The 9,624-nt window shown below is 40.6% G+C and overlaps 1 protein-coding gene across 2 annotated transcripts in view; it reads left to right on the top strand.

The window, feature by feature from the left end:
* Positions 1 to 7,306, top strand: part of LITAF (lipopolysaccharide induced TNF factor) — a 10,021-nt gene extending 2,715 nt beyond the window's left edge. Inside the window, exons 1-4 of one of the 2 annotated variants that reach the window (XM_017733949.1) lie at positions 48 to 177; positions 3,581 to 3,766; positions 4,163 to 4,319; positions 4,621 to 7,306. In XM_017733949.1, the coding sequence (XP_017589438.1) occupies positions 147 to 177; positions 3,581 to 3,766; positions 4,163 to 4,319; positions 4,621 to 4,729 (483 nt within the window). In that variant the 5' untranslated portion in view covers positions 48 to 146 and the 3' untranslated portion in view covers positions 4,730 to 7,306. Of the gene's footprint in view, positions 1 to 47; positions 178 to 3,580; positions 3,767 to 4,162; positions 4,320 to 4,620 lie in introns of those variants that run through there. The other variant, XM_008633384.2, reaches the window with a different exon arrangement.
* Positions 7,307 to 9,624: the final 2,318 nt, after the last annotated feature.

The following is a 9,624-nucleotide window of genomic DNA, read 5'->3' as shown; positions in this document are numbered from 1 at the left end:
AGGGAATGCGCTCGGGAGCCGCGCGGCAGCAGCTCCTCTCGGACCGGCCCTGCGCTGCCCCGGGGAGTGGGTAACTCACAGGAGGCCACTCAGGAATGTTCCGAGACTATTGATTACTTGGTAAAAGTAACACAGTAACCTCTGAAATGTCTCCTGCCCGGCAGAACACACCGTGTGGTAATATTTCTACTTCGCCAGTATAGAATTCAGTGTGACCTCAATGCCATTGGTTTTTAATGAAATAATAATATGTCGAAGTCTTTTTTTTGTTGTGATTACTGGATTTTATTCTCTCACAAACGCCTGAGAAATTTAAACAACTTTGAGATAATATTCCTCAGCAGGTTGGTAAACAAGAAAGTTGTTGTCCAGAGTTCAGATGAAGCTGGTGGTCCAAGAGGCTGCTGTGTTAGGACTTGCTGTGCACTGAGTGCTCTGATAAACCTGTATATCCTGACAGGTTGTTAAAAAAAATTAGTCTTCAACCTGTGTTTCATTCCAGATGTTGCTGATCAGTAGCTGTCTTAGACTCTGCTGTGAAGGTAGCCGTTCTAAACCACCTGTGTTGTTGGAGGGCGACTTGGGATTTCTAGTGAAGAGGACTGCATAGGAATTGTTTAATTTGAGGGTTAAGTTGTGTCAAATTTTAGCAAGAGATTAAGGGAAGGGCAAAAACATTTGTTTGGCCAGACCAGGTTAGGATAGCTGTAATTGTAAGCAGTTCTTTTACTGGATGGGTTTTTGGTTGCTTGGTTTTTTACATACCAAGCAGAGACTGGTATTTCCCTTGTCCCCAGCCTAATATTCAAGACCTGGAGTGTGAAACACATTCGCACTGGCTGTATGAAGTGATGGTTCAAATATCTCTTCAAAGTTGACATTTAAAGCAGGAGAGACATTAGAAAAATGAAATTGAAAAGCTGAAGTTGTGGTTACATCCACAATACTCAGATTTTGAAGAGGCTTTTTTGTAGTCTTGATCTCATCTTGATGTTTATTAGGAATTTTTGTTTTGATAGATAACTTAAAGGAATTCATACACAGTTTTAGTTTTACACCATTCACTGTAGTACTTTGTACATGTTATTTGTGCTACAGTTTTGAAACTTTAGAAGATGAAAAGGGATGCCACAAAGTGCTGTGAAGACTTGAGACCTGTTTGCATTTGTCTACAGAAAAACGAAAAAAAAAGTGAAAGTGCAGAAAAAGGGTAGTGATAATGTTTTAATTGAAATGGTTGTTCAAAACCACTTGGTGGTAAGAAATGAACAGCAACATAATTTAAAAATAAGTAAATATCAAGACTAGAAGCGTTCATGCTGGAAGTTATTATCATTTTGCAATCTATGAAAGGGTGTTGATTTCTTAGAACTTGCTCATCAGTGAAGCAGAGCTGAGCAGCAGAAGGAGCTGTGTTTAACCCCACCTGGCAACTGAACACTACAGAGCTGCTCACTCACTGCACCCCTGAAGAAACTGGAAGGGCATGAGAAAACTTATGGCTTGAGATAAGAACTGTTTCATAATTGAAATAAAACAATAATTAAATAATTGTAATGAAAAGGAAAGTAACAGAGGAGAATACAGTCCAACAAGTGAAGCAAATGAGAATAATTGCTCACTACCAACCAACCGATGCCCAGCCAGTCCCTGAGCAGCATTTCCCTCCCAACAACCTTCTTACTGGTGTTATGGCTGAGGATGATGCTTTATGGTCTGGAATACCCCTTTGGTCAGCTGGGGTCAGCTGTTCTGGCAGTGGCCCCTCCTGGCTTCTTGTGCACCCCCAGCCAAGACCAGCACACTGACTGGGAGCAGTAGATTGTGATTCAGCTTTGTAGTTTAGTCACAGGGAGAAAACTTCTCTTTTCTAAAGAAAACAGGACATCAGTGGTTTTTTAAAATATAGCTGTGAAATACTTGATACTACAAAAACTTACTGAGTTTCAACATCTTCGACTGCTGTCTTGTTCCCTCTTCATTCTGCCAAAGCTGCAGTGTGAGTATGAGAATGGTGGGAAGGAGCAATGTCTGTTCCAGGGTTACCACAGTTACTGCTCCTGCACCTGTAGCCATGTCTGTTCTTCTGTACCAGCTCCTGTATTTGTCCTGGCCATGGGGCTACTGTAAAACCCACACTTGATTGAGTACACAGTTCCCTTTGTAACACACCTTTCTGCATTTCTGCCAAATCAGCTGGGAAGATTCCTGAATGTATAAACACTGGTGTTTGCTGGTTTATCTCCCATGCCTCCAGTGCAGCAGATTAGTCCTGTGTAACCTGGAAGAGTTAACAGACTTGTGACAAGTTCTTCATGGAAGTGTTTATAGACTTCACTGAAATCTTGATGAAAGCTGTGTTGCGTGAGGAAGATAATCAGCGGTATTCCAAGGACTTTTCCATGCTCTGGGAGAGTGGAAAGGCTTGTGTCATTGTTGGGAAAGTTGTATGCTGGTCTCACCCGAGCTTTGTGTGAGTGGAGTGATGCCAGCCCTAAACAGATACTTATGTCTGAAATTCTTTTACTTTGTGCGTTGTCTTTTGTACCTGCAAATTGCATCGGTGCAATTTCTCCTCTTTTATTCATAGTAGTCCTATACAACTATCATAGCATCATAGAATTAATGTTCCAAGTACAGCTTGCCTTTTGCAGATAGTACTGTGTGAAAAGACTTGCATATGTATAGAGGGATTGTATGTGCAACAGCAGAATGGAGTGTGGCTCTTGGAGAGCTGTCTGATGGTTCTTAGGAGGAGGGGGAAAAGGGAGATGCTTGGTCAGCACTGATGCCATGAGAGCTTGTTCCACAAAGAAAATGGTGGGTAGAGTCTGAAGCGGGTAGGTGGGGAGGAGGAAAGGAAGTCTGCATTGAAACCGCAGTTGTTTCTTTCCTCTTTGGGAAAAGGCAGTGGTCAGCATTCCTATCCTCTGCAACAAAATAACAATTGGTGGAGGAAAAGTTGTACTACAAACTCATTAAAATTTTTCTAAGAAGCAAAAATGGCAACCTTAGACATATTTGAGAGTTGTAAAAGTTTTGAAGTGAGTTGGACATGCTTAATTGTTTGGGTTTCTTTTTCCTTCAATATAAATACTTATTTCAAATTACAGCAGAGGCAAATAGTATTTTTTAAATATTTGAGCTTCACCACAAACCAGGCTCATGTTGGTTAGCAACTACCATGTGGCCTGTCATACTGTTCAATTTTTCAGGTGAACAAGAGGGATTAGAAATAGTGTTCTTGGAGAATTAGGAGACTGCCAGATATTTTAGTATACTAATAAAGATGCCTCACCTCCCTGCTTTAGTATGTTTAATTTATAAAGGAAGAATTGGTGTTGGGACAAAGTGTAAGAACTACCCTGTGAAAAGGAAGTGGGAAGCACACAACAACAACAGTGAAATCAAGATGAACATTTCATACTATCAGAAACAAATACTAGCAAATTAATTTTATGCTGGTAAAAGTCCATTTTAATCTAGTTATCTTCTTGCTGCTGAATTGAGCCTAATTATTTGTCACTTTCCTTTAATAAATAATGCCTTTTGTTAAGATTTTCTCTCTTTTATGTTTTAGATATAATGTCTGCTCCAAGTGGCAACTCTGTCCCATCTGCACCACCTTCTTATGAGGAAACCGTAGGAATCAATGTGAACTATCCTCACCCCTATCCCATCCCTGGCCCTGGACAGAAGAAGCCAGATGGGAAGGGAATGAACCCTCCCCCATGCATGGGACAGCCTCCACCAGCAAATAACCCCAGTAAGCCTCCAAAACTCTTCTGTACCTCACCTTAAGGTGGTGTCAAGTGGCTGTGTAATAGGTGCTGTCAGAAGATGAAAAATCGTGGTTCACAGGTGTTCACCACCTGCCAAAAAATACTTTTGAAGAGAACAAGGTGAATCAATTCTTGTGAATCACTAAGTGTGTACTGATGTCAATAACATCATTTGGCTTTCTGCAGTTTTTAGTGCAGCTTTATTTTTAAGACAGTGTATTTCTGCATTAGGAAATACCATGGTGATTTCTCTCTGTTGTCGTGTATTTTGTTCCTCTGAGCCCTGAATATTTCAAAGTTATACCTGGTTCAGAGGAAGCTGATCAGTACTCTTTTTTCCTTCTGTACTCATTGAGTAAACAGCCTATTTCTCTGCTCAGTTACTGTTCAGACGGTGTATGTGCAGCAGCCAGTGCTGTTCTATGACCGCCCGGTTCAGATGTCCTGCCCTTCCTGTAACCAGGTGATAGTGACACGTCTCTCGTACGACGCAGGAGCTTTGACCTGGCTGTCATGTGGTGGCCTCTGCCTGCTGGGGTAGGTCAACTCCAATTTGCACTCTTACCTTGACCTTTTACAGCTCTAACATGTAATGGAGCTCTCAGCTTTGGTTTCTCTGTCTGGGACCTGAGCCTTAGTGGTTCAGTCAGCCTACATCTGATCCTACAGGACCTTAAAGCAGTTCTGGAACATACAGTAATGGACTCCATAGCCACGTGTGTTCATCCTAAAGCTTATGGCACCAGTTTTACTGATGGCTTTTGGATGAAATACATTTTACCTTCTTGTGTATATAAAAAGTGTAAAGCAGTGTTTTTCTCTTTTTTTGCCTTTGCAGGTGTATAGCAGGCTGCTGCTTAATTCCCTTCTGCATTGATGCCCTAAAGGATGTGGATCACACCTGTCCGAAATGCAATACTCTTCTTGGTTCTTACAAACGTTTATAGGCAGTGTTTAAACACTGATGGATGAAGTTAGTTAGCACCTCTACAAGCCCTCTCTGAAGCTTCATGGAGACTTGCTGTTTTTTCTGTGCATCCTATCACTGGAAACCAATAAAAAGTAATGTTTATTACTAGATGGTTTGAATATGCATTTGCTTGAGAGGAGTTTCACTTAGGTCTGTAAAAAGCATACCTAATCCATATGGGCCACTCAGTCCAGCACCAGTGGAGAGCAATGGAGTGTTTCCCTTTTTGCTTTATACATAACAGTTTGGTGATGTTCTTAAATTAATCTCGTCTCAATCATGTTGCACACTGTGCTTGCATTCAGACTGTGAGATCTCAGCACAGAATAAGAGGAGGATATGTATGGAGAACTATTTAGGCTCGTGCTTTGGCAGCAGCACTGTTTACAGACCAGCAGGGAGTTGCCTCAGAGACAGGTGCTCCTCTTTGAAAAAAGAAATGGTTTGTTGTCTTCTTTTTATGAGCACTAGAATTCACTTTAAAACTTTCTTAGTTGGAAGAGAACCAAACCTAAAGGGTTCTTCTTTCTTGGAGGTAGCTTTTCCAAATCGACAACTCAGGTTATTGTGTAAAAATACTGATTGAATCTAGTATCTGAATTTTATTGACAGTTTCAAGTCTAGTCATATCTCTAATCTGAAGTGAGTATGTTCATACAGAAGATACTTGTTTAGTGTTTTTTGTTTTGCTGGGAGTTTTCTTACTGCTGATTGAAAGTCTGTGAAGTGTTCTCTTCACCCCAGTGGAAATGCCCAGAGAGCCTTGGTAAGAACATCGGAAAACTTTGTTGTACATTTACGTAAGTCATCTGATCAATCATAAACAAACCCCAGCCTTATCTTAAAGCTTGAATTCCACCTGAAACACATAAATAAAATACCTGGTCTTTTAGTTGTTGATCTGCTTGTTAATTATTGTTTCTTTACTAAGAAGGTAAAATGTTTGTTAGGGAGTTTCTCTGATTTTTCTAAATTAAATGAAAGATGAGTTTTGCTTTTAGAAACTTAAGATGGATATACTTATTTAGGATGATAATCACAAAAAATTAGGGAATGAGGCTCTGAAGGTTTAAGTAATTTCTGTGTCATAAGCAACTTGGTCAAACAACATCTTGATGCATATTACAGAATCAGAATCACGGAACCAGCTGGGTTGGAAAAGACCTTTGAGATCATCATGTCCAACCTGTGTCCCAGTGCCACCTTATCAACCAGACCATGGCGCTGAGTGCCACACCCAATCTTTTCTTAAATACCTCCAGGGGCGGTGACTCCACCGTCTCCCTGGGCAGCCCATTCCAATGTCTAATCACCCTTTCTGTAAAAATTTTCTTCCTAATATCCAACCTAAATGATACCTGTCCAGAAAAGGCAGACAGGTGTTTAAGCCGGGCTACGTTGGTAACACTGTATTAATGTCTGTAAAAGTAAAAAGCTAAAATAAATACAAATAAAAAATACTGCATTTCCTGTTCTTGCCAAATGTGCCTTCTGTAAGTATTTGGTGTAAGTTAGTTTTTCAAGTCTTTCAACACTTTATGTTTGAAATCCAGTAATTTTGTAGATCACGTACAATCTCTAGGCCTGGTTTTGATTAGGTTTTGTAAACTGCTGCTGCTTGTGAGTCAGTCTGCAAGTGATTTAAGAGCTTCCTTGTGTGTTTGGAAAAGGTTTCTGGTCTCCTCATACCATAAGAATTTACATGAGCAGCTACTAACTAGCAAGAGAATGATGGAGATAAAAAGCTGGTAGCTTTATAGCTTTCCACACTGATGACGTGGTACCAGCATATGCTTTTGTCTGCTGGTGCACCACCATAGTGCTCTCTTTGTTCTTCAAGGGCCTGGGTGATGCTGCAGTGTTTTCTGTTCTGGTGACACAAGCAAGTCCTGTGCCTTACTGGGAAGCAGAATTCCCCCACTGAGTGACAGAAAATGTGCTTCTTGTCAGTTTATTGTCAGAGCGAAGCAGAAAGGAGCAATGAAGCTCGCAGCGTTTCCAAGCTTGGGATTTGCTTGCATGGTGGGGAGGATTTTTAATTCTTTTAGTACCCTGTCAGTCTCGTCTGGATAGTCCTGCCATATATTCATTTGCTGAGTCTTCCAGTTGTTATTCCTTTATCTCCCCTTTTCTCCCCAAAGTGATGGTTGGAAAATCTGAGGTGGTGGCACCAAAATGCAAAACACTGACCAAAAAAAAAAGTGTTTGTTTTGATTTATGTGCATAGTCCATTGATTCTCTTTAAGTTCCATGTATGGATTAAGATTAGGACACACAATGTTGGCAGCTCTTCCTTCGAATTCACCATTCTGCAAAGCTTTCTGCTGCCTCTTCTATAGTTATATTTTCTTAAATGCAAAGCCTGTGCTTGTTCTCTTGTGTATGGAATGAGCTACAGACTGCCAAAGTAAACTGCTTTGTTAAACCTACCTTGGACAAACAAATGCAGGATATAACTTGATTTGTGTGAAAGCGCTTTGTGTTTGATTGTGTTGAAATTACTGTTTGTTTTTAAAACTGACTCTATTTAAAATAAAAAACTTTGTCTTTCCTATCTAGTGCTTGTAATTGGAAAATCATAGCATTTGGAATGTTTCCAAATACATGGATGGCTGAAATGTTAAGTGAAGAAAAGTAATTACAGGGAGAAATTTTTCAGAGTCTCACCTGGGCCAAGTCTGATAAATGGGATTGTCTGCCTGGCAGACCATCTGTCAAACAGAGAGCCACACTGAAAATGTGTTGTTTTCCTGCAACTCGGGTGCTATAAATATTTTTTCAGTTAAAACTGTTGGGTAAAACTTTCACTTGCAATGCAACTAAACAAACACATAAAAATATAGCTCCATGTTCACATACCAGGAACCACTAGAGAAAATAGCTATCAAATACCGCTGTATTCAGTGGGAAAGGATCCCTATTAATCATATGAGAATACCCTACTTTCTTTTAATGTCTAAATTTTTGTTTGGTTGGTTTTTTTGAGGTGCAGAAAGAACAGGAAGGCAAGGTTAGTACCTCAAACAAGTTTGTTCTAATGCCCTGATATTTATTATTTTTATTAAGCACCTTAGGGTTATTTTGGTAGTAAATGAGTGTTGTATGAATAGTTTTTCCTTGGTAGTAGATACAGAAGGAACAATGCTGACTTTATGGGCTCTAGGTATTTTCACCTAAGGAAGGAGCATAGGCCATCTGAAATCCTCCAGCCTCACATTACAAGTTCAGGTAAAACCTTCCCTACCTCCACCTTCATGAGCTTTCCAGGATGACTTTACCTTCCGTCACATTTTGACAGTGTTATTTTCATTAGGCTTCTGTTTTTAATAGACAGAACTTGCACAATTTCAAATTCTGGTGAGGCTTGAGCCAGAAGGAAATAAAATTTGTTTTGTCATGCAAAGAGAATCCAAAATAAAAGTTGTTAAAACAGGTAAAAGGCAGCTGATGGCCTTACAAGAGGGAGTGTTGAGCAAGTTCAGAGTGGTTTTGAAAAGCTGCTATTTACTGCAGTGTTTGTGAAAGCACTTCTGTCAGTCTAACCACAAGGGGTTATTTGAAGAAATGATTCGTTTATTCCAACCTAGTTAATTATTATTCATAACTAAGCAGCAGGTCAGTAATGGAGTATACAATAATGTCATCCTAGGAGTAAAAGCTAAGTATAAGTCCTGTGACAAAGGTGTGTTTTTGTAGTTCAGGTGATTGTATTTTATAGCAAATTAACTTTTGTGTTCCATTTGCTTCATAAGATCCTGCAATGTGATACAAGTTTATTATCTTTAGGATGACTTCTAATGTATTTTTGTGAGATGAATACCCTCAGGTATGATATGCTGGATGGGAATTCGGTACAGAAATAAATTTGCCATGAGCATCTTAGTACTTTTCAAACCAAGACACAAAAGGTGCATGTGAAACCTACTGACTTCAAAGGAAGTGCTCCTTATTACCACTTAAAACTGAATATTTTTATCTGTAAGAACTTGAAAATTTAATGTCTGAAGAGGAGGTGTTGTGGTCTGGAGGTGCTGAAAGTAGTTGTGCCCAAGTTGAGAATAAACTAAGAGAGAGTAGGCAGCTTTTTGAAAGTCCTTTTGTGGCTGGCTGTTTTGCTTCATGCTACAGCTCTTTCTTTGTAACAAAAAAAATACCCCCAAAAAGCAGCTTCAGTGAGTTCCAGGGGGCCATTGCATTAACAGGGTGTATGACACTGCTCTAGGACTTAAAGCCATCGTGCACCTGAATGTAACAGCAAGGAGCTCACAAAAGCATTGGAGGGGGGAAAAAGACTATCCCAAAGCAATTTCCATTTCTTAATCCCCACAGCCTTTGAAGAACCTTCTCCTGGTGCTACTCTGAGTGCTCTGCGTCTTGGTAACTTGTGAAAAAGTTACCTCAGGCCCATGCCTCGTACAAAGCTTTTATTGTTCACAAAGTAGCACTGAAGATATTTTTTTTACTCTAGGATAACAGAATCATAGAATCACTACGGTTGGAAAAGACCTCTGAAGATCATTGCCCTCAACCTGCTAGGTTCACCTTTCAACCATGTCCCTAAGCACCACGTGTAGGTGTTTTCTGAATGCTTCCAGGGATGGTGATCCCACCGCTTCCCCGGACAGCCTGTTCCAATGCCTGACCACTCTTTCGGGCAGTTGAGAGGGAAGGGCCCTCTGAGAGTCCTTTTCTCCAGGCTGAGGCCCCCCAGCTCCCTCAGCTGTTGCTCATCAGGCTTGATGAGGAGCTCCATTGCATGTCTGTGCTCACGCTGCTGCAGGTTAATGTCCTTCTCGTCGCGAGGCGCCCAAGACTAGATACCGGATTGGAGGTGCGACCCCATCACCCCGTTTCACTGCAGCCATCGCTGAC

Source organism: Corvus brachyrhynchos, unplaced genomic scaffold (assembly GCF_000691975.1).
Source record: "Corvus brachyrhynchos isolate BGI_N302 unplaced genomic scaffold, ASM69197v1 scaffold5, whole genome shotgun sequence".
Classification (NCBI taxonomy): Eukaryota; Metazoa; Chordata; class Aves; order Passeriformes; family Corvidae; genus Corvus; species Corvus brachyrhynchos.
This window is presented reverse-complemented; position numbering and strand designations above follow the sequence as displayed.